The sequence below is a fragment of the Somniosus microcephalus genome, unplaced genomic scaffold (genome assembly GCF_052327205.1).
Source record: "Somniosus microcephalus isolate GS21.2 unplaced genomic scaffold, FLI_Smic_1.0 unresolved_chr4, whole genome shotgun sequence".
NCBI lineage: Eukaryota > Metazoa > Chordata > Chondrichthyes > Squaliformes > Somniosidae > Somniosus > Somniosus microcephalus.
This window is the reverse complement of record NW_028225182.1, coordinates 33,505,861-33,530,917: the sequence shown is the minus strand read 5'-3', so window position 1 is coordinate 33,530,917 and position 25,057 is coordinate 33,505,861. Positions and strand designations below refer to the sequence as shown.

General features: G+C 49.3%; 2 protein-coding genes across 3 annotated transcripts in view; one reads left to right on the top strand and one right to left on the bottom strand.

Moving 5' to 3' along the window:
* Positions 1-13,928, top strand: part of LOC147090489 (arf-GAP domain and FG repeat-containing protein 1-like) — a 155,689-nt gene extending 141,761 nt beyond the window's left edge. For both annotated transcript variants that reach the window (XM_085977258.1, XM_085977259.1), the window contains 3 exons: positions 285-548; positions 8,545-8,639; positions 12,460-13,928. In XM_085977258.1, the coding sequence (XP_085833384.1) occupies positions 285-548; positions 8,545-8,639; positions 12,460-12,519 (419 nt within the window). In that variant the 3' untranslated portion in view covers positions 12,520-13,928. The remainder of the gene's footprint in view (positions 1-284; positions 549-8,544; positions 8,640-12,459) is intronic.
* Positions 13,929-24,050: 10,122 nt separating this feature from the next.
* The window catches only part of LOC147090488 (rhomboid-related protein 4-like), a 64,519-nt gene continuing 63,512 nt past the window's right edge, over positions 24,051-25,057 (bottom strand). Inside the window, exon 6 of the mRNA XM_085977129.1 lies at positions 24,051-24,166. The gene's annotated coding sequence lies outside the window, so the exon portion shown is untranslated. The remainder of the gene's footprint in view (positions 24,167-25,057) is intronic.

Sequence of the window (25,057 nt, the reverse complement as noted above, 5' to 3'; positions counted from 1 at the left end):
GGGAGGGGGGAAGAATGCAGCGGTGCGGCTGGCGATAGAGCAGCATGCTTCATAACGTTCATTTATTGGGCTGGGTATCGGACTACATTTATATTATACCATTCACTGCTTTCTCTCAGTTCAACCCAGCATAACATTTTTTTATTTTTTTAAACAATTGCTATTTGCATCCAATGATATTAAAATTCTCAGATCTTCCGGCCCCGTGCGTTACTGAGCGCGTCAGGAACTGCGCTGTGTAAGCCGGCATTCTTGGCCCTAATGCCCATTTTCTCTTCGCTCAGCTCCGGTGTACGGTGGAGTGCCGGCGGGATACGGATCAGTTCCAGCCGCCTCGGTCCCCGGGAGTTTCGCAGGATTCCAGCAGCACCCATTCTCGCAGCAGCAGCAGCAACAGCAGCATCAACAGGTCTTTGCTCAGCAGCAGTCGTACCCACAGCAACAGGCCTACCCGCAGCAGCAAGGCTACACCCAGCAGCAGCAGCAGCATGCCTTTGCCCAGCAGCAGTCGTTCCTGCAGCAACAGGCCTTTGCTCAGCAACAAAATGGTAATGTGCGTCATTATATATAAATCCCCACCCCAATTAGAGTAACGTGCGTCATTATATAAATCCCCACCCCAATTAGAGTAACGTGCGTCATTATATAAATCCCACCCCATTTAGAGTAACGTGCGTCATTATATAAATCCCCACCCCATTTAGAGTAACATGCATCATTATATATACTCATCCCATTTAGAGTAACGTGCATTATATATAAATCCCCACCCCAATTAGAGTAACGTGCGTCATTATATAAATCCCCACCCCATTTAGAGTAACATGCATCATTTTATATATATCCCCACCCCAATTAGAGTAACCTGCATCATTATATATACCCATCCCATTTAGAGTAACGTGCATTATTATATATATATCCCCACCCCAATTAGAGTAACATGCATCATTATATATACCCACCCCATTTAGAGTAACGTGCATTATATTATATATATATCCCCACTCCATTTAGAGTAACGTGTCGTTATATAAATCCCCCCTCCATTTAGATTAACGTGCGTTATATAAATCCCCACTCCATTTAGAGTAACGTGCGTCATTATATAAATCCCCACCCCATTTCGAGTAACGTGCGTCATTATATAAATCCCCACCCCATTTAGAGTAACGTGCATTATTATATATATATCCCCACTCCATTTAGAGTAACGTGCGTCATTATATAAATCCCCACTCCATTTAGAGTAACGTGCGTCATTATATAAATCCCCACTCCATTTCGAGTAACGTGCATCATTATATAAATCCCCACCCCATTTAGAGTAACGTGCATTATTATATATATATCCCCACTCCATTTAGAGTAACGTGTGTCGTTATATAAATCCCCGCTCCATTTAGAGTAACGTGTCGTTATATAAATCCCCACTCCATTTAGAGTAACGTGCGTCGTTATATAAATCCTCACTCCATTTAGAGTAACGTGTGTCGTTATATAAATCCCCACTCCATTTAGATTAACGTGCGTTATATAAATCCCCCCTCCATTTAGATTAACGTGCGTCGTTATATAAATCCCCACTCCATTTAGAGTAACGTGTGTCGTTATATAAATCCCCGCTCCATTTAGAGTAACGTGTCGTTATATAAATCCCCACTCCATTTAGAGTAACGTGCGTCGTTATATAAATCCTCACTCCATTTAGAGTAACGTGTGTCGTTATATAAATCCCCCCTCCATTTAGATTAACGTGCGTTATATAAATCCCCCCTCCATTTAGATTAACGTGCGTCGTTATATAAATCCCCACTCCATTTAGAGTAACGTGCGTCGTTATATAAATCCCCCCTCCATTTAGAGTAACGTGTGTCGTTATATAAATCCCCACCCCATTTAGAGTAACGTGTCGTTATATAAATCCCCACTCCATTTAGAGTAACGTGCGTCGTTATATAAATCCCCACTCCATTTAGAGTAACGTGCGTCATTATATAAATCCCCACTCCATTTCGAGTAACGTGCATCATTATATAAATCCCCACCCCATTTAGAGTAACGTGCATTATTATATATATATCCCCACTCCATTTAGAGTAACGTGTGTCGTTATATAAATCCCCGCTCCATTTAGAGTAACGTGTCGTTATATAAATCCCCACTCCATTTAGAGTAACGTGCGTCGTTATATAAATCCCCACTCCATTTAGAGTAACGTGCGTCGTTATATAAATCCTCACTCCATTTAGAGTAACGTGTGTCGTTATATAAATCCCCACTCCATTTAGAGTAACGTGCGTCGTTATATAAATCCCCCCTCCATTTAGAGTAACGTGTGTCGTTATATAAATCCCCGCTCCATTTAGAGTAACGTGTCGTTATATAAATCCCCACTCCATTTAGAGTAACGTGCGTCGTTATATAAATCCCCACTCCATTTAGAGTAACGTGCGTCGTTATATAAATCCTCACTCCATTTAGAGTAACGTGTGTCGTTATATAAATCCCCCCTCCATTTAGATTAACGTGCGTTATATAAATCCCCACGCCATTTAGAGTAACGTGTGTCGTTATATAAATCCCCCCTCCATTTAGATTAACGTGCGTTATATAAATCCCCACTCCATTTAGAGTAACATGTTATATAAATCCCCACTCCATTTAGAGTAATGTGCGTGATTATATAAATCCCCACCCCATTTCGAGTACCGCGTTCATGTCTAAGCACCGCACCTATTGGCCTTGGAGTGGGTACAGGGCAGATTCACCAGACTGATATTGGGGCTAATGGGGTTGAATTCTGAGCTCAGGTTGTACAGACTAGGCTTGTTTTCCCTTGTTTAAAAGATTAAGGGGTGATCTAATTGAGGTGTGTAAGATGATTAAAGGAGTTGATAGGATAGATGGAGAGAAGCTATTTCCTCTGGTGGGGAAATCCTGTTTGACAAACCTATTGGAGTTCTTTGAGGATGTAACTAATGGAGTAGACAAAGGGGAACCGGTAGATGTGGTGTATTTGGATTTTCAGAAGGCCTTCAATAAGGTCCCACACAAGAGGTTGGTGAACAAAATTAGGGCACATGGAATTGGGGGTAATATACTAGCATGGACTGAGAATTGGTTAACAGACAGAAAACAAAGAGTAAGGATAAACGGGTCTTTCTCAGGATGGCAGGCTGTGACTAGTGGGGTACCGCAAGGATCGGTGTTTGGGCCCCAGCTATTCACAATCTATATCAATGATTTGGAAGAGGGGACTAAATGTAACATTTCCAAATTTGCTGATGATACAAAGCTAGGTGGCAGTGTCAGTTGTGAAGAGGATGTGAAGAGGCTTCAAGGGGATCTCGACAGGCTCAGTGAGTGGGCGAGAACATGGCAGATGGAATATAATGTGGATAAATGTGAAGTTATCCACTTTGGTAGAAAAAACAGAAAGGCAGAGTATTTCCTAAATGGTGAAAGATTGGGGAATGCAGATGCTCGAAGGGACCTGGGTGTCCTTGTACACGAGTCACTGAAAGTGAATGTGCAGTTGCAGCAAGCCAATTGGAAGGCAAATGGTATGCTGGCCTTCATTACAAGAGGATTTGAGTACAGGCGTAAAGAAGTCTTACTCCAATTATATAGGGCCTTGGTGAGACCACACCTGGAGTACTGTGTACAATTTTGGTCTCCTTACCCAAGGAAGGATATACTTGCCATAAAGGGAGTGCAACGAAGCTTCACGAGATTGATTCCCGGGATGGCGGGACTGTCGTATGAGAAGAGATTGAGTAAACTAGGCCTGTATTCTCTTGAATTCAGAAGAATGAGAGGGGATCTCATTGAAGCATACAAAATTATTACAGGGCTTGCTAGGGTGGATGCTGGGAGAATATTTCCCTTGGCTGGGGAGTCTAGAACCAGGGGCCACAGCCTCAGGATATAGGGTAGGCCATTCAGGACTGAGCTGAGAAGAAATTTCTTCACACAGAGGGTGGTGAATCTTTGAAATTCTCCACCCCAGAGGGCTGTGGAGGCTCAGTCATTGGGTATATTCAAAACAGAAGTCGATAGATTTCTGACTAGTAAGGGCATCAAGGGATATGGCGATAGGGCCGGTGAATGGAGTTGAGGCAGAAGATCAGCCATGATCTCATTGAATGGCGGAGCAGGCTTGAAGGGCCGAATGGCCTACTCCTGCTCCTATTCCTTATGTTCTTATGTAGGGGGAGTCCAGAACAATGTGTAAGATGATTAAAGGAGTCGATAGGATAGATAGAGAGAAGCTCTTTCCTCTGGTGGGGGGAGTCCAGAACAAGGGGGCAGAACCTTAAAATTAGAGCCAGGCCGTTCAGGGGTAATGTCAGGAAGCACTTCTTCACACAAAGGGTCGTGGAAATCTGGAACTCTCTCTCCCCCCCCCCCAGAAAGCTGGGGGGGGGGCAATTGAAAATTTCAAAACTGAGATTAATTGATTTTTTTTAGGTAAGGGCTTAAGGATTATGGAACCAAGGCGGTAGATTGAGTTAAGATACAGATCAGCCATGATCTAACTGAATGGCCGGGAGAGGCTCGAGGGGCTGAACGGCCTCCTCCTGTTCCGATGTCCATTCAGAGTGATTCCGCAGTCCTCCCAATTCAGCACTCGGTTGTTTCCGAAATGATTGCAGGGGTTTTGCTCTTAATTCATCTCTATCTCTCCTAAGGGGATGAATTAAGAAGGGCTGAATGGCCTTCCTCTATCTGTAGTTAGCCTGCGATAGTAAATGGGGATCCTTCCTCTCTCTGGCCCAGCTACCTGAGCTCAGATCAGGGACTGAACCTTGGATCCTCTTAAATAAAAACAGTAAATGCTGGAAATACTCAGCAGGTCAGGCAGCATCGGTGGAGAGAGAAACAGAGTTAACGTTTCAGGTCGATGGCCCTTCGTCAGAACTGGAAAAAGTTGGGAGATGGAGCAGGCTTTTAAGCAAGTGTAGGGGCCGGGAAAGGGGGAAAGAACAAAAGGGAAGGTCTGTGAGAGGGTGGAAGGCAGGAGAGATTAAGGGACAAAAGGGATGGTGGTGCGAGGCAAAAGGAGATGGTAATGGGACAAGTTAAGAAACAAAAGGTGGCTCTAGATGAAGTGTAAATGGGGAAGGCTGAAAAATCGACAGCCGCCATGTGAGAGAGAAAAAAGAGATCGGGGCCGAGGTTCTGGTCTGAAATTGTTGGAACTCGATGTTGAGTCCAGAAGGCGGTAAAGTGCCTAATCGAAAGATGAGGTGCTGTTCCTCGAGCTTACGTTGAGCTTTGCTGGAACAGTGTAAGAGGCCGAGGTCAGAGAGATCAGAGTGGGAGTGGAGCGGTGAAATAAAGTGACAGGCGACCGGAAGCTCGGGGTCACCCTTACGGACTGAACGGAGGTGTTCCGCAAAGCGGTCACCCAATCTGTGTTTGGTCTCCCCAATGTAGAGGAGACCACATCGTGAGCAGCGAATACAGTACACTAGATTGCAAGAAGTACAAGTGAATCACTGTTTCACCTGGAAGGGGTGTTTGGGGCCCTGGACAGTGGGAAGGGAGGAGGTAAAAGGGCAGGTGTTGCATTTCTTGCGCTTGCACGTGAAGGTACCCGGGGAAGGGGTGTTGGGGGTGATGGAGGAGTGGACTAGGGTGTCTCGGAGGGAGCGGTCCCTTCGGAATGCTGAAAGGGGAGGTGAGGGGAAGATGTGTTTGGTGGTGGGATCACGCTGGAGGTGGCGGAAATGGCGGAGGATGATCCGTTGAATGTGGAGACTGGTGGGGTGAAAGTGAGGACAAGGGGAACCCTATCGTTGTTCCGGGAGGGAGGGGAAGGGGTGAGAGCAGAAGTGCGGGAAATAGAACGGACACGGTCGAGGGCCGTGTCAACCACAGTAGAGGGGAATCCTCGGTTGAGGAAAAAGGGAGACATGTCGGAAGCACTAGTATGGAAGGTGGCATCGTCAGAGCAGATGCGGTGGAGACGGAGAAACTGGGAGAATGGAATAGAGTCTTTACAAGAAGCGGGGTGGGAGGAAGTGTAGTCCAGGTAGCTGTGGGAGTCAGTGGGCTTGTAGTGAATGTTGGTCAATAACCTATCCCCAGAGATGGAGTCAGAGAAGTCGAGGAAGGGAAGGGAAGAGTCGGAGATGGACCATGTGAAGGTGAGGGAAGGGTGGAAATTGGAAGCAAAGTGAATGAAATTTTCTAGTTCAGGGCGAGAGCAGGAAACAGCACCTATACAGTCATCAATGTACCGGAAAAAGAGGTGAGGGAGGGGACCCGAGTAGGACTGGAACAAAGAGTGTTCCACATATCCCATGAACAGGCAGGCATAGTTAGGGCCCATGCGGGTTCCCATAGCAACACCTTTAACTTGGAGGAAGTGAGTGAAGTCAAAGGAGAAGTTGTTCAATGTGAGAACAAGTTCAGCCAGGCAGAGGAGGCTGGTGGTGGATGGGGACTGGTTGGGCCTCTGTTCAAGGAAGAAGCGGAGCGCCCTCAGGGGCCATCCTGGTGGGGGATGGAGGTGTAGAGGGATTGGACGTCCATAGTGAAAAGGAGACGGTTGGGGCCAGGAAACTGGAAACTCTTGGTCTGCACGGTCAGTGTAGCAGCGTCTAAAGTTTGCCACCCTTACTGATTTAGCGACGGGCCTTTACCACTCTATAGAAATGCAAGTCTTTTTCTTTCTTTTCCTTCATCCTCCTATCCAATCTAATCCTTGACATTTTAGTTTCTGCTTCAACCACTAACCCTAGAAGTGAATTGCACAGCCTCATGACCCCCATGACTTAATGGCACAGTTTTAAAGAGTGTGCAGGGACAGAGGGACCTGGGAGTTAATGTGCGTTGGTCCCTGAAGGTGGCAGGACATATTGAGAGAGTGGTTAGCAAAGCATATGGGATCTTGGGCTTCATAAATAGAGGTATTGAGTACAAAACTAAAGAAGTTATGCTGAACCTTTATAAAGCGCCGGTTAGGCCACAACTGGAGTATTGCGTCCAATCCTGGTCACACTTTAGGAAGGATGTGAAGGCCCTTGAGAGGGTGCAGAGGAGATTTACCAGAATGGTTCCGGGGATGGGGGATCTTAGCTACAAGGGCAGGTTGGAGAAGCTGGATCTGTTTTCATTAGAGCAAAGGAGGTTGAGGGGTGATTTGATCGAGGTGTACAAGATTATGACGGGTTTGGATAGGCTAGACGGGGAAAGGCTGTTCCCACTAGTTGATGGTACAAGGACTAGGGGACACAGATTTAAGGTTTTGGGCAAGAGATACAGGGGGGACGTGAGGAAAAACTTTTTTACGCAGTGAGTGGTGAGGACCTGGAACTCGCTGCTGACGGAAGTGGTGGAAGCGGAGACACTCAATGTCTTCAAGGGGAGACTGGATAGGCACTTGAGGGAAATAAACTTGCAGGGCTACGGGGATAGAGCGGGGGAATGGGACTGACTGGATTGCTCTACAGAGAGCCAGCACGGACTCGATGGGCCGAATGGCCTCCTTCTGTGCCGTTATGACTCTGTGACCCTGTAAAGAAGTTTCTCCTGTCCTCTGTTCTAAATCTCTTACATTTAATCTTGCATTCATGGCCTCTCGCTCTTAACTCCTCAATTGCTGGAAACAGTGCTTCTACCTGCCTTGCCTCATCCCTTCATAATTAAAAAACAGAAAGACTTTCATTTATACCGCACCTTTCACAACCTCAGGACGTCCCAAAGCGCTTTACAGCCAATGAAGTACTTTTGAAGTGTAGCCACTGTTGTAATGCAGGGAAACGCGGCAGCCAATTTGTGCACAGCAAGCTCCCACAAACAGCAATATGATGACGACCAGATCATCTGTTTTTTTGTTATGTTGATTGAGAGATAAATATTGGCCCCAGGACACCAGGGAGAACTCCCCCTGCTCATGGGATCTTTTACGTCCACCTGAGAGGACAGACTCAGTTTAGCATCTCGTTTGAAAGGCGGCACCTCCAACAGTGCAGCACTCCCTCAGTACAGGAAACTTTCGATTTACCGGCACCTAAATAACCGGAAATCTCGGTTAACCGGCAAAATTCAGGAGTAGGTTCAGGTAACTTTTATTACTTGCCTTCCTCCATGTGTTGCTGTGCAAGGGTGTGGCTGCAGCTGTTGCTAAGCTACAGAGACGCTTGCAACTTGTGGCCATTGTTCTGAAGCAACAGGGTTTGTTGCTTTATACGGAGCTCTCAGCTCTGTATCTTTTACTATGGCGTTTGGTTATCCGGAATTTTTGATGAACCGGCACCACGTCGGTCCCGTCCGTGCCGGATAAAAAAAAAAGTTTCCTGTACTGCACCAGGAGTGTCGGCCTAGATTTTTGCGCTCGAGTCTCTGGAGTGGTACTACAAACCCACAACCACGAGAGAGCGACCCACTGAGCCACAACAGACACGGAATTAAACGCATCTATCATGTCGCCCCATAATCTGCGTTCACATGAAAAAGACCCCATTTTTAAGTCTTTGTATTCGTAGGTTTGTTGACTTCCTGTGCCTTTTGTCTGTGTGTGTGTGTGTGCAGGAGCCGGGTTTGGTGCCTTCGGGCAGCCCAAAGCAATGCCGCGACTGGTGGGACCATTGATACAAGGAGGTGGAGCGCCCAGCAATCCTTTCATGGTACGTGTCACGTTGGCTTCTTCAAGGGGAACTGGTAAACAGTGAATCTTCAGCAAGAAAATATCAACGGGATTAGACAAAGTCAACATGGATTTATGAAAGGGAAATCGTGTTTGACAGACCTACGGGAGTTTTTGAGGATGTAACTGGTAGAATAGATCAGGGAGAACCAGTGGATGTGGTGCATTTGGATTTTCAGAAGGCCTTTGATAAAGTCCCACATAAGAGGTTAGTGTGCAAAATTAAAGCACATGGGATTGGAGGTAATATACTGGCATGGATTGAAACTTGGTTAACAGACAGGAAAGAGAGAGTAGGAATAAATGGGTCTTTTTCAGGGTGGCAGGCGGTGACTAGTGGGGTACCGCAGGGATCAGTACTTGGGCCCCAGCTATTCACAATATATATCAATGATTTGGATGAGGGGAACCAAATGTAATATTTCCAAGTTTGCTGACGACACAAAACTAGGTGGGATTGTGAGCTGTGAGGAGGATGCAAAGAGGCTTCAAGGTGATTTACACAAGTTGAGTGAGTGGGCAAATACATGGCAGATGCAGTATAACGTGGATAAATGTGAAGTTATCCACTTCGGTAGGAAAAACAGAAAGGCAGCGTATTATTTAAATGGTGCTAGATTGGGAAATGTTGATGTACAGAGGGACCTGGGTGTCCTTGTACACCAGTCACTGAAAGCAAACATGCAGGTGCAGCAAGCAGTTAGGAAGGCAAATGGTATGTTGGCCTTCATTGCAAGAGGATTTGAGTACAGGAACAAGGATGTCTCACTACAGTTATACAGGGCCTTGGTGAGACCACACCTGGAGCACTGTGTGCAGTTTTGGTCTCCTTACCTAAGAAAGGATATACTTGCCATAGAGGGAGTGCAGCGAAGGTTCACCAGACTGATTCCTGGGATGGCAGGACTGTCGTACGAGGAGAGATTGGGTCGACTAGGCCTGTATTCACTAGAGTTTAGAAGAATGAGAGGGGATCTCATTGAAACATATAAAATTCTGACAGGGCTAGACAGACTGGATGCAGGGAGGATGTTTCCCCTGGCTGGGGGGGGTCGAGAACGAGGGGTCACAGTCTCAGGATACGGGGTAGGACATTTAGGACTGAGATGAGGAGAAATTCCTTCACTCAGAGGGTGGTGAACCTGTGGAATTCTCTACCACAGAAGGCTGTGGAGGCCAAGTCACTGAATATATTTAAGAAGGAGATAGATAGATTTCTAGACACAAAAGGCATCAAGGGGTACGGGGAGAGAGCGGGAATATGGTATTGAGACAGAGGATCAGCCATGAACATATGAATGACGGAGCAGGCTCGAAGGGCCGAATGGCCTACTCCTGCTCCTATTGTTCTATATTTCTAACCCTTAACCAACGTTCCCGTTCAGCTGCTCAGCCGCGGAACGGACTGGAGGTCCCGCGCAGGCCGCTCACCGGCTTTCAAGCGGGGAAAAAACCACGCATGCGCGAAAATTTACATAATATTTACAGTACAGAAACAGGCCATTCGGCCCAACCAGTCCATGCTCCACTTGAGCCTCCTCCTACCCTACTTCATCTCCTCAGTATTGGCTGTCTACCGCCCCCCCCCCAACCTCCAATTTGGTGTCATCTGCAATTGTGCTCTTGATTTCAAAGTCGAAATCATTAATGTAAATTGTGAACAAATGGCCCCAGCACTGATCCTTGGGGAACACCACTTCCCACCTTCTGCCACTCTGAATAGCTACCCTTTACTCCCATCTCTCTGCTTTCTGTCTTGAAGCCAGCCAGCTATCCATTCTGCCACTTGGCCGCTGACTCCACATTCTCTGACCTTGTTCCTTAGTCAATTCGAATGGGCCGCGCAGCCAAAAATAAAATTAGAGTGAGCCTTGCCCTCATCGCCCGCCGAAGTGACCACTCGGTTGTAAGAATTAAGCAAGTAGGTGACCCACCACCACCTTCTCGGCCCCTATTAGGGATCGTCAATAAATGCAGGCACACCCACATACCCGGTATAAACTTAGTCGTACTCAAGTTCACGCTTGTGCCTCCCCATATTATGGGTTCGATTGCAATCTTGTTGCTATAGAGCTGCTCTTATAGGGAGGGGGGTGGGTGGGGGTGGTGCTAATCAGACCATGACAGCAGACTACAGACCAGGATCAGCGGAGAGCATTGAGTGGTTTTCAGTCCGTTCCCTCAGCCAGGGTCAGCGCGGCAAGAGGTTTCAGGAGGGAAATGTGTCGGTGTCACCATTGACCCAGAGACCTTGCCCCTGCTTCGGCACTACCGCCGGTTTTTGTAATCTCTCCGAGAGTTGAGGGGCTGTCAGCTCCGCTTAGTGGAGTCGCGCCCGTGGACAGGAGGCCGTGGGCTCAAGCCCCACTCCCGGCAGCGGAGCACGCAATCCAGACTGACGCACCCAGTGCCGATAGTGAGGGAGCGGAGCGCTGCACTGTCGGATGAGACGTTAAACCGAGGCCCCCGTCTGCCCTCGCGGGTGGACGTAAAAGATCCCACGGCCACTGTACGTAGAAAAGCAGGGAGATGTTAATACGCAAGATAGGCTGCTTTTTGGGTGATACAACAGCAAAATACTGCGGATGCTGGAAATCTGAAATAACAACAGAAAATGCTGGAAATACTCAGCAGGTCAGGCAGCATCCGTGGAGAGAGAAACAGAGTTAACGTTTCAGGTCTGGGACCCTTCATCAGAACTGGAAAAAGCTGGAGATGTAACATTAAGCAGGTGCAGAGACGGGGGCGGGGGGCGGTTAGGAGGGGAGGAAGGAATTGAAGGAACAAATGTGCTTTCTACTATCACTCTCCATCCCACCCGAACCAATGTGATCTCCCGGGAGAGGCGAAAAACCAGATAAAAACCCAGTGGCCAATTTGGGAGAAAAAATCTGGGAAATTCCTCTCCGACCCATCTAGGCGATCGAAACTCTTCCAGGAGATCACTCTGTCCCTATATTTTCTACAGTACTTACCTTCTGTAAAGGCGATCTCCACCCCAGCCAGGAACAGGAATAAAACCATCTCCTGAAATCTAACACAGAATTAGAACACAAGAAGTAGGAGCAGAACCAGGCTACACGGCCCCTGGGCCCGCTCCACTACCCACAGGGCCACGACCATTCCGAACCTAGACTCATGTCCAATTTCCTGCCCGCTCCCCGTAACCCTTAATTCCCTTTACTTCTAGGAAACTATCTATTTCTGTTTTAAATTTATTTAATGATGTAGCTTCCACAGCTTTCTGGGGCAGCAAATTCCACAAACCTACCACCCTCTGAGTGAAGAAGTTTCTCCTCATCTCAGTTTTGAAAGAGCAGCCCCTTATTCTAAGATTATGCCCCCTAGTTCTAGTTTCACCCATCATTGGGAACATCCTCACCGCATCCACCCGATCAAGCCCCTTCACAATCTTATGTTTCAATAAGATCGCCTTATCAGGAATGAAATGCTGAAACTGGGGCAGGGCGAACAGAGGGGAAAGTGTCCCCCCCCCCCCCCCGGGTCATGGAGCCGGGTGGGGTTACATTTGACCTCAGCACTTTCTTCAGGTTGGGGGGTGCGTGGTGGGCTGTCTCCCTCCCCTGGTCACTGACCCCTGTCGGCAGACGTGTTGGGTGAGGACCGGAACAGGTTCAGCCGTGGTGCCTCCCGCCAAAACAGCCGGCCGCTCGGGCGAGGTAGCGGAGAGGTGCTGGCGAAACCTGGGCTCCCGGCGAGAATCGGGTGGGTGGTGGGGAGAAAGATCACTGATATTTAGCGGGTAATCTCTAACATTTTTCTTCTCTCTCTCTCTGAAGACTGGAGCCCAGCCCGGACAATTTGCAGCAGGAAGCACATCCACCAACCCCTTCTTATAGTGAACTGCAGTACTTCCAGCATGTGGCTCTTCCAAAATCGCCTTAAACCACAAGAGTCGACCAACAGCTGTAACATACTTAATGCCAGTACACATATTTCTATACTTTGGGGGAGGGGGGGGGGGGGGCAGGGAGGAGACGAGGCATTGAAATATTTCTATATTGTAATCAATCGTTCAATGTATTAGCAACCAAATACCGGTGCAGGCTATATCAGGGTCTCTCGACACAGCTCTAGCCACCTGACGGGGAAGGGCGCGGGGCGGCGTGGGGAAGGGAAAAATCAGGCAGTTCGACGCAAGCTTACGACTCTTTCAGGCAGCATTGGTCTATGCAGGGGGAGGTTCTGCTTTTGAGAGGGGTGGGGGGCAGGGGCAGAAAGAGTTAAGTGGCTGTGAGTCTCGTGATGAGGGAACCCCCTGCACTCAACCGAAGCAGGGTTATTTAACAAACAAAAACAAAACAAAAATAGTCTTGGAGCAAAACCTTTTTGTCCTAGTGGGTTTGTACCGTGGGCCTTGGGGTGGGGTTTTGGGGGGTGGGGTGGGTGGGGAGGGCAAGGGGGTGGGGGGGGGGGAATGTATAATCCCATTAATTTGCATATATCTCAATTTATCGATGCCAGCGGTAAGGAATTATCCACCTGTTAGGACAGCAGCTTCGCACAACTCGAGCAGGACTGGCCAGCTATTCAACAACAAAAAAATACATTTGCGCAAATATGATCAGGTTGGCGGGAGGGGCGGGGCGGGCCGTTGAAGCGGGGGGGGGGGAGGCCAGATTGCCGAGGCTTGAGGGCCGCAGGTTGGGACACCCACCCCATCCTGTTGTTTGACGGTGTTTGCCGTCCAGTTTGTAGACGGGGTTTCGGGTGTACCGCGGGGACGAAGGAGCTCACAGCGCCCTGTTTTGGATTTTTTTTTCCCGATCTTCTGAGGCGGGTCTTTAGCACAAAGGAGTTTTGAATCTCTCGCCTCCGTATGAGCCCCTCACACCCCCTCCCCCCCCCCCCCCCCCCCCCGAGAGAAGGGGGAGCCCATCAGCTGTGGGGAGAGGTTTCCACTTGGTTTTTTTGTGTGGGGGGGAAACTGGGACTTTTTATTTAAAACCGTGTCTGCTGTTTTGGTTCCCAGCGGCGATGGTGGGCAAGGGCCCTCTCCCCAGCTTGTACCCCCCCCCCCGAAGCTGAATGGACGACTACATTCCTCCCACTTTTACGACAGCCACCCCACCCTCAAATCACTTCTTCGTCTCGAAAGAAACCGTTCCATTCCGAGGACTGCTGTCAAACATACCTGCCGGGGATGGGAGCCGGGGTCAGTCAGTCCGTTTCACTGTTCGACGAGCTGCTCTGTTGGTATCTCGGGCTTGTTTCTGTGTCTTTTATTTTTTAAAACTGTTACACCAATTCCGCTGTGTTCTACTGTTCATTCAAAATATATATTTTGTTCATCTATCGATGCACCGATGCACCAATCCTCTTGATTCAAACCTCCAGCCTGCCGACCAGGCGATCTCGCACACGCGCGTCATTAGATAAGGCTACAAAGATCGGAGCCAAGCCTTTTCAGATAAAGACGTGAAAACAAGATCCCGTTCTGATGGACGGGAAGGATTCTGTGAAGAGTTGCTCGCTCAACCGACAATGCAGCGTCATCTGTCTCGCTGCCTGTGGCATCTTGCTGTGCGCAGAATGCCTTGCTCCCTTTGCCTCCGTAATAAGTCTCTGCTCTTCAATGCAATTCGCTGTGCGCGAAGCACTTTGAGGAGGGGGGGGTTGCGGAGATCAGTGTTCCCCGTAAAAATGATTTTGTTGGGCCCCTTTAACGGGCCATGCAGCCTAAAGGGAACATTGGGGGAGAGAGACGCTAACCAACGTGTGTCCCGTCAGCTGGGCAGCCGGTCCGACGCCCGTCAGTGACGGCACATTTGGCCCCTCTACGTCCCCGTGTATTTTTTTTTTTGTTCATGTTTATCTCCGATCCAACAGTTGCATTCAGCAGAGACTGAAATTAAAACCGATGCACCAATCCTCGGCAGGTTTGCCGTCATCTGGAAAGGGAAGCGACAGGCTCACGATTCAGGGGGAGACTCCTTTTCCCCCCTCCCACAGTCATATCCCGCACTGCTGCAGTAGTGGCTGCAACTACTGGAGGCTTAGCAATGGCTACGATTCCCTCTAGTGGCAGATCGTAAGGACTTAAGCGACTCCTGCTTAAGGACAAGCCTTATCCTGCGGTCAGCCAGCAAGCCTTTCAATCCCCAGGCACAGTGCAGGTTGTTATTACTGTGTGTGTGTGATCGTCCTGTGGTCAGCCAGCAAGCCTTTCACTCCCAGGCACAGTGCAGGTTGTTGTTATTGTGTGTGAGATCACAGTCATATCGACTCTTTGTACCTTTTTAAAAGACCCTTATTGTTTCTCGTCTCTGCTTTAAAACATTTATTTTGAGAGTGTGTTGACGTTGCGATTCACCAGTGGGGTTGATTGAAAGGCCATCGCACTCGATGCTTAGGCTAGTAAATGTGCTGTTCTGAGCCTTGCGCACTGGGACGGGTCCCAGCTAGTTGCATCCGTCATCCACGGTCAGCTGGTTGATGCTAGCCCGGGGTAGTGATGGGGGCACTACAGTCGGCCGCAAGGTAAGGAGAGAAATGTCGGCCGCGACCCCCGCCCACCCCCCACTCCCCTGCTGGTAAGTGCATGATGTAGATGTCATCCGAGGGTAGGAAGCAGGGTTGGGTGTGACGCCCCCCATGGTTAGATAGCCTGTCGGCTGTTAGAGTAGGAAATAGCCCCTCTGCAGACCTCATCCACCTGGCCTCAAAGGGGAGTGGCAGAACTCTGTTGCAGCAGCAGAGTGACTGTCACCATCACAGTAAACACTGGTGAGGGGGAGGCAATTACAACCCAAGAGCCCTGTCCTTTTTCTGGCTACTTCACAAGTGTCTCCAAACCAAGCTTTGATTGGAATCGATGAGTCACTTGATGCAATAGAAAACCTTCCTCTGCCTCATAGCCGTCGCCCTGGACATCCACGGGTGTGCAGCAGGACCAATGTAACGTGGTTGGGGGAGGGAGATAGCGAATATCTGCAGTTACCCCCACCTCTCTTTCCCCCCACCCCTGCACTATACTTGCCATGGTTACAGCTTGGGCCTGGCATCGCAGAAGAAGCCTGCACTACACTCGCCATGGTTACAGCTTGGGCCTAGCGTCGCAGAAGAAGCCTGCACTACAGTCGCCGTGGTTACAGCTTGGGCCTAGTGTCACAGAAGAAGCCTGCAATACAGTCGCCGTGGTTACAGCTTGGGCCTAGCGTCACAGAAGAAGCCTGCACCACAGTTGCCGTGGTTACAGCTTGGTCCTAGTGTCACAGAAGAAGCCTGCACTACAGTCGCCGTGGTTACAGCTTGGTCCTAGCGTCACAGAAGAAGCCTGCTTTGTTACTGAAATTTGAAACCTGTAGCAGGCTGGATCTCTGCTCAATCAAATTGCAATCAGATTTTTTAAAATACTTTTCTCTCCCGGGCCTATCGACAACGTACAATGAAATCCTCTCCTGTGTAAATTGAAATTAAATTCTTCCATGCTCTGTGTATCCCTCGGCACAGCAAGTGGAAGACCCAGTGTATTCGCATTAAATGTTGCACATTGAAATGTTCAAACTATTTAAAATCAGTCTGCTAATTTACATGTATATCTTCCACCTGCAGTCGACCTGGTTTTATTTAACCTGTTTACAGTCTAGGGAATGTCTAAGTTCTTACTCTCTGGAAATGTGTTAAAAGGAGGGGCAGGGGAGGGGTTTATTCATTCTCAGGAGATGTGGGCATCGCTGGCAAGGCCGGCAGTTATTGCTCCGTCCCTAGGTGCCCTGAGAAGGTGGTGGTGATGGGCTTTCTTGAACAGTTGCAGTCCTTGTGGTGGTGGTGGTGGTATTCCCAGGATAATGGCCCAGTCACGAGGAAGGAACAGACGGCATGTCTTAAGGCAGAATGGCGCGCCACTTGGGAGGTGACGCTGCTTGTATGTTGCACACTCATTTTGTTCAGCCACTTCTGATCTCTTATAACAGTCGACCTGCTCCGAAAGTGGTCGTGAATCTTTGGAATTCTCTACCCCAGAGAGCTGTGGAGGCGGAGTCATTGAATATATTCAAGGCGGAGATGGACAGATATTTGAGCTGCAGGGGAGTCGAGGGTTATGGGGAGCAGGCGGGAAAGTGGTGTTGAGGCCAAGATCAGATCAGCCATGATCTTATTGAATGGCGGAGCAGGCTCGAAGGGCCTACTCCTGCTCCTATTTCTTATGTTCTTATGAAAACCTCTGCTCTTTCATCTGTCTCTCCTGGTCTGTTTGTATCTGGCACTGATCAGCGGTTACTTTATCTGATGGCAGTCCAGTGTGACAGAAAGCCTCCTACTTACATATAGGCCAGACCGGGCAAGGAAGGCAGATTTCCTTCCCTAAAGGACCCGTGCTGTACCTGCCCTGGGAGTGTTTGATGGGGCAGTGTAGAGGGAGCTTTACTCTGTATCTAACCCGTGCTGTACCTGCCCTGGGAGTGTTTGATGGGACAATGTAGAGGGAGCTTTACTCTATCTAACCCGTGCAGTACCTGCCCTGGGATTGTTTGATGGGGCAGGGTAGAGGGAGCTTCACTCTATATCTAACCCGTGCTCTACTGCCCTGGGAGTGTTTGATGGGACAGTGTAGAGGGAGCTTTACTCTGTATCTAACCCGTGCTGTACCTGCCCTGGGAGTGTTTGATGGGACAGTGTAGAGGGAGCTTTACTCTGTATCTAACCCGTGCTGTACCTGCCCTGGGAGTGTTTGATGGGACAGTGTAGAGGGAGCTTTACTCTGTATCTAACCTGTGCTGTACCTGCCCTGGGAGCGTTTGATGGGACAGTGTAGAGGGGGTTTTACTCTGTATCTAACCCGTGCTGTACCTGCCCTGGGAGTGTTTGATGGGACAGTGTAGAGGGAGCTTCACTCTATATCTAACCCGTGCTCTACTGCCCTGGGAGTGTTTGATGGGACAGTGTAGAGGGAGCTTTACTCTGTATCTAACCCGTGCTGTACCTGCCCTGGGAGTGTTTGATGGGACAGTGTAGAGGGAGCTTTACTCTGTATCTAACCCGTGCTGTACCTGCCCTGGGAGTGTTTGATGGGACAGTGTAGAGGGAGCTTTACTCTGTATCTAACCTGTGCTGTACCTGCCCTGGGAGCGTTTGATGGGACAGTGTAGAGGGGGTTTTACTCTGTATCTAACCCGTGCTGTACCTGCCCTGGGAGTGTTTGATGGGACAGTGTAGAGGGGGTTTTACTCTGTATCTAACCCGTGCTGTACCTGCCCTGGGAGTGGTTGATGGGACAGTGTAGAGGGGGTTTTACTCTGTATCTAACCCGTGCTGTACCTGCCCTGGGAGTGGTTGATGGGACAGTGTAGAGGGGGTTTTACTCTGTATCTAACCCGTGCTGTACCTGCCCTGGGAATGTTTGATGGGACAGTGTAGAGGGAGCTTTACTCTGTATCTAACCCGTGCTGTACCTGCCCTGGGAGTGTTTGATGGGACAGTGTAGAGGGAGCTTTACTCTGTATCTAACCCGTGCTGTACCTTCCCTGGGAGTGTTTGATGGGACAGTGTAGAGGGAGCTTTACTCTGTATCTGACCCGTGCTGTACCTGTCCTGGGAGTGTTTGATGGGACAGTGTAGAGGGAGCTTTACTCTGTATCTAACCCGTGCTGTACCTGTCCTGGGAGTGTTTGATGGGACAGTGTAGAGGGAGCTTTACTCTGTATCTAACCTGTGCTGTACCTGCCCTGGGAGTGTTTGATGGGACAGTGTAGAGGGAGTTTTACTCTGTATCTAACCTGTGCTGTACCTGCCCTGGGAGAGTTAGATGGGACAGTGTAGAGGGAGCTTTACTCTGTATCTAACCCATGCTGTACCTGCCCTGGGAGTGTTTGATGGGACAGTGTAGAGGGAGTTTTACTCTGTATCTAACCCGTGCTGTACCTGCCCTGGGAGTGTTAGATGGGACAGTGTAGAGGGAGCTTTACTCTGTATCTAACCCGTGCTGTACCTGCCCTGGGAGAGTTAGATGGGACAGTGTAGAGGGAGCTTTACTGTGTATCTAACCGTGCTGTACCTGCCCTGGGAGTGTTTGATGGGACAGTGTAGAGGGGGTTTTACTCTGTATCTAACCTGTGCTGTACCTGCCCTGGGAGAGTTAGATGGGACAGTGTAGAGGGAGCTTTACTCTGTATCTAACCCGTGCTGTACCTGCCCTGGGAGAGTTAGATGGGACAGTGTAGAGGGAGCTTTACTCTGTATCTAACCTGTGCTGTACCTGCCCGGGGAGTGTTTGATGGGACAGTGTAGAGGGAGCTTTACTCTGTATCTAACCCGTGCTGTACCTGCCCTGGGAGAGTTTGATGGGACAGTGTAGAGGGAGCTTTACTCTGTATCTAACCCATGCTGTACCTGCCCTGGGAGAGTTTGATGGGACAGTGTAGAGGGAGCTTTACTCTGTATCTAACCCGTGCTGTACCTGCCCTGGGAGAGTTTGATGGGACAGTGTAGAGGGAGCTTTACTCTGTATCTAACCCGTGCTGTACCTGCCCTGGGAGTGTTTGATGGGACAGTGTAGAGGGAGCTTTACTCTGTATCTAACCCGTGCTGTACCTGCCCTGGGAGTGGTTGATGGGACAGTGTGGAGGGGGTTTTACTCTGTATCTAACCCGTGCTGTACCTGCCCTGGGAGTGTTTGATGGGACAGTGTAGAGGGAACTTTACTCTGTATCTAACCCGTGCTGTACCTGCCCCGGGAGTGTTTGATGGGACAGTGTAGAGGGAGCTTTACTCTGTATCTAACCTGTGCTGTACCTGCCCTGGGAGTGTTTGATGGGACAGTGTAGAGGGAGCTTTACTCTGTATCTAACCCGTGCTGTACCTGCCCCGGGAGTGTTTGATGGGACAGTGTAGAGGGAGCTTTACTCTGTATCTAACCCGTGCTGTACCTGCCCTGGGAGTGTTTGATGGGACAGTGTGGAGGGGGTTTTACTCTGTATCTAACCCGTGCTGTACCTGCCCTGGGAGTGTTTGATGGGACAGTGTAGAGGGAGCTTTACTCTGTATCTAACCCGTGCTGTACCTGCCCTGGGAGTGTTTGATGGGACAGTGTAGAGGGAGCTTTACTCTGTATCTAACCCGTGCTGTACCTGCCCTGGGAGTGTTTGATGGGACAGTGTAGAGGGAGCTTTACTCTGTATCTAACCCGTGCTGTACCTGCCCTGGGAGTGTTTGATGGGACAGTGTGGAGGGGGTTTTACTCTGTATCTAACCCGTGTACCTGCCCCGGGAGTGTTGAGGCTGACAAAGGGAAGTATTTCCCTCCAGCCTTACATCCCTCACATTGATGGCAGAAAAGATTAATCACCCGGACCAAAAAAGGCGTTGAACAGAAACGGAGAAGGAGAAGTCGATTGGATTAGATTTCTTGAAAATTGTTCATTCCTTGCGCTGACAGACACCTTTTTGAAACTTTTGAGCTTCTCTTTGTTTTAATCCCGATATAACATTATTTCAAAAAGCATGTGTCTTATGTGAAGTATTACTTTGGGGTAAAGGGCAAATTCGATCGCACAAAAAATGGTTTTCTTGTTGAGAGATTGATATCTTTTGCCTCTTTTCGAACAAATGACCTTTATTTTTCTTCCCCAGTGCAGTAATAATAAATATATTTGATGATGAGGAGAGCCTGTGTCATTGTCTCTTGCTTTTTTTGTGTTCAAAATTTACAGGCCATGCGGCCCAACTGGTCCGTGCCGGTGTTTACCAGCCTCCCCCCACCCTACTTCACCTCACCCTATCAACATCTCCTTCTATTCCTTTCTCCCTCATGTGTTTATCCAGCTTCCCCTTAAATACATCTACACTATTCGCCTGGACCGCTCCCTGTGGTAGCCAGTTGCTCATTCTCACCCCTCTCTGGGTAAAGAAGTAGGGGTGGGAGGTGAGAGGAGGCGCGTGTGGAGCACAAGCATGGCATGGACCAGTTGGGCTGAATGGCCTGATTCTGTGCGGCGCATGGACCAGGTGAAGCCTGGCAGTGGCAGCGGGAGATAAGAAACCAAAGGGTTTGTATTCCCACCGGCTTTCTCGCTCGAATTGTCGACCAGAGGACAGCCTATCCATCGACATTAACACAGGAAGGAGAAAGAGCATGTAGCACTGTGCGTTTGGACCTTGAGGAGGAGCAACAGCGGAAAGCTCAAGGGAGCAGCAAGCACAGTGGAACTGCTGAAATAGAGGGGTGAGCTGCTTAAGAGAGTGGGGATGCAAGCAAGAGGGGAGAAGCCCATAATATGCACATTGCTGGATTAATAGTTTGGAAATAAGGTTAATTTGATATGAGTTCCATAGACCTTCCTTCCACTAGCCCAGATCATTGACTTGAAACCGTAGAGGTTTACAGCAGCGGGGAAGGCCGTTCACCCCATCATGTCTGTGCCAGCTCTTTGGTAGAGTAATCCAAACCTAATCCCACTGCCCGGCTCTCTCCCCATAGCTGTGTGAATCCCAAACTAATCCCACTGCCCTGCTCTCCCCATAGCCCTGTATCAATCCCAAACTAATCCCACTGCCCCGCTCACGCCCCATAGCCCTGTATCAATCCCAAACTAATCCCACTGCCCCGCTCTCTCCCCATAGCCCTGTATCAATCCCAAACTAATCCCACTGCCCCGCTCTCTCCCCATAGCCCTGTATCAATCCCAAACTAATCCCACTGCCCCGTTCTCTCCCCATAGCCCTGTATCAATCCCAAACTAATCCCACTGCCCTGCTCTCCCCATAGCCTTGTATCAATCCCAAACTAATCCTACTGCCCCGTTCTCTCCCCATAGCCCTGTATCAATCCCACTGCCCCGTTCTCTCCCCATAGCCCTGTATCAATCCCAAACTAATCCCACTGCCCCGCTCTCTCCCCATAGCCCTGTATCAATCCCAAACTAATCCCACTGCCCCGTTCTCTCCCCATAGCCCTGTATCAATCCCAAACTAATCCCACTGCCCTGCTCTCCCCATAGCCTTGTATCAATCCCAAACTAATCCTACTGCCCCGTTCTCTCCCCATAGCCCTGTATCAATCCCAAACTAATCCCACTGCCCCGCTCTCTCCCCATAACTCTGTATCAATCCCAAACTAATCCCACTGCCCCACTCTCTCATAGCCGTGTCATTCCCAAACTAATCCCACTGCCCCGCTCTCCATAGCCGTGTCAATCCCAAACTAAACCCACTGCCCCACTTTCTCTCCATAGCCGAGTCAATCCCAAACTAATCCCACTGCCCCGCTCTCTCCCCATAGCCCTGTATCAATCCCAAACTAATCCCACTGCCCCGTTCTCTCCCCATAGCCCTGTATCAATCCCAAACTAATCCCACTGCCCTGCTCTCCCCATAGCCTTGTATCAATCCCAAACTAATCCTACTGCCCCGTTCTCTCCCCATAGCCTTGTATCAATCCCAAACTAATCCTACTGCCCCGTTCTCTCCCCATAGCCCTGTATCAATCCCACTGCCCCGTTCTCTCCCCATAGCCCTGTATCAATCCCAAACTAATCCCACTGCCCCGCTCTCTCCCCATAGCCCTGTATCAATCCCAAACTAATCCCACTGCCCCGTTCTCTCCCCATAGCCCTGTATCAATCCCAAACTAATCCCACTGCCCTGCTCTCCCCATAGCCTTGTATCAATCCCAAACTAATCCTACTGCCCCGTTCTCTCCCCATAGCCCTGTATCAATCCCACTGCCCCGTTCTCTCCCCATAGCCCTGTATCAATCCCAAACTAATCCCACTGCCCCGCTCTCTCCCCATAGCCCTGTATCAATCCCAAACTAATCCCACTGCCCCGTTCTCTCCCCATAGCCCTGTATCAATCCCAAACTAATCCCACTGCCCTGCTCTCCCCATAGCCTTGTATCAATCCCAAACTAATCCTACTGCCCCGTTCTCTCCCCATAGCCCTGTATCAATCCCAAACTAATCCCACTGCCCCGCTCTCTCCCCATAACTCTGTATCAATCCCAAACTAATCCCACTGCCCCACTCTCTCATAGCCGTGTCATTCCCAAACTAATCCCACTGCCCCGCTCTCCATAGCCGTGTCAATCCCAAACTAAACCCACTGCCCCACTTTCTCTCCATAGCCGAGTCAATCCCAAACTAATCCCACTGCCCCGCTCTCTCCCCATAGCCCTGTATCAATCCCAAACTAATCCCACTGCCCCGTTCTCTCCCCATAGCCCTGTATCAATCCCAAACTAATCCCACTGCCCTGCTCTCCCCATAGCCTTGTATCAATCCCAAACTAATCCTACTGCCCCGTTCTCTCCCCATAGCCTTGTATCAATCCCAAACTAATCCTACTGCCCCGTTCTCTCCCCATAGCCCTGTATCAATCCCACTGCCCCGTTCTCTCCCCATAGCCCTGTATCAATCCCAAACTAATCCCACTGCCCCGCTCTCTCCCCATAGCCCTGTATCAATCCCAAACTAATCCCACTGCCCCGTTCTCTCCCCATAGCCCTGTATCAATCCCAAACTAATCCCACTGCCCTGCTCTCCCCATAGCCTTGTATCAATCCCAAACTAATCCCACTGCCCCACTCTCTCATAGCCGTGTCATTCCCAAACTAATCCCACTGCCCCGCTCTCCATAGCCGTGTCAATCCCAAACTAAACCCACTGCCCCACTTTCTCTCCATAGCCGAGTCAATCCCAAACTAATCCCACTGCCCCGCTCTCTCCCCATAGCCCTGTATCAATCCCACATTAATCCCACTGCCCCGCTCTCCACATATCCCTGTATCAATCCCAAATTAATCCAACTGCCCCACTCTCTCCCCATTGCCGTGTCAATCCCGAACTAATCCCACTGCCCTGCTCTCTCCGCATATCCCTGTATCAATCCCAAACTAATCACACTGCCCCGCTCTCTCCCCATAGCCGTGTCAATCCCAAACTAATCCCACTGCCCCGCTCTCTCCCCATAGCCCTGTATCAATCCCAAACTAATCCCACTGCCCTGCTCTCTCCCCATAGCCCTGTATCAATCCCAAACTAATCACACTGCCCCGCTCTCTCCCCATTGCCCTGTATCAATCCCAAACTAATCACACTGCCCCGCTCTCTCCCCATAGCCCTGTGTCAATCCCAAACTAAACCCACTGCCCCGCTCTCTCCCCATAGCCCTGTGTCAATCCCAAACTAATCCCACTGCCCCGCTCTCCCTATAGCCCTGTATCAAATATCCAAATTTCCCTTAAAAGATGCAATGGTCTCTGCCTCAACCACTTTCTGTGGCAAGGCATTCCATGGTCCCAGAACCCTCTGTGTAAAGAAACCTTCCCCCGCCTTGCTGTCTTGGTGACAATTCGAAATTAATTGCAGCTCAGAGATAAGTACAGGGAAGTCGCCCTGAAAGACAAACGTGGCTCTTAATCGAAGCATTGTTCTGTAGTGAAAACTTTTATTGATTTTATTTTTAATGACATTGAATGCCTAGAACAAAATAGTCTTCCATTTATTCCCCTGCGTTGACGTTCCTCATCTTCATAACCATCAGAAGTCCCTAAAAAAAAAAAAATCAATTTTAGAAAGAATCTTTTTTCAGAAGTAACACTTTATAATCATATATATATATGTACACTCCTCGACACACTGGTCCACTCAATCACCCCCAACTCCCCTTTGCCTGGCACCGTCCCGTGCAAGCACAGGAGATGCAACATCTGCCCTTTTACCTCCTCCCCACTGTCCAGGGCCCCAAACACTCCTTCCAGCTGAAACAGCGATTTACTTGTACTTCTTGCAAAGCGGTCACCCAATCTGCGTTTGGTCTCCCCAATGTAGAGGAGACCAAATGCAGATTGGGTGACCGCTTTGCGGAACACCTCCGTTCACTCTAAGGGTGACCATGAGCTTCCGGTCGCCTGTCACTTTAATTCTCCGCTCCACTCTCACTGATCTCGCCGTCCTCGGCCTCCTCCACTGTTCCAATGAAGCTCAACGTAAGCTCGAGGAACAGCGCCGCATCTTTCGATTAGGCACTTTACAGCCTTCTGGACCCAACATCGAGTTCAACAATTTCAGACCAGAACCTCGGCCCCTATGTTTTCTTTTCTCTCTCACATGGCAGCTGTCAATCATTCAGCCATTGGCATTTACACCTCATCTAGAGTCATCCTTTGTCTCTTAACCTGTCCCATTACAATCTCCTTTTGCCTTGCACCATCATCCCTTTTGCCTTTTACTCTCCTGCCTTCCAGCCTATCGCAGACCTTCCCTTTTGTTCTTTCCTCCCCTCCCCCCTTTTCCCTGCCCCTACACTTGCTTAAAAATCTGTTACTTCTCCAACTTTTTCCAGTTCTGACGATGGGTCATCGACCTGAAACATTGACTCTGTTTCTCTCACCACGATGCTGAATGTTTCCAGCATTTTCTGTTGTTTTATATATATAAT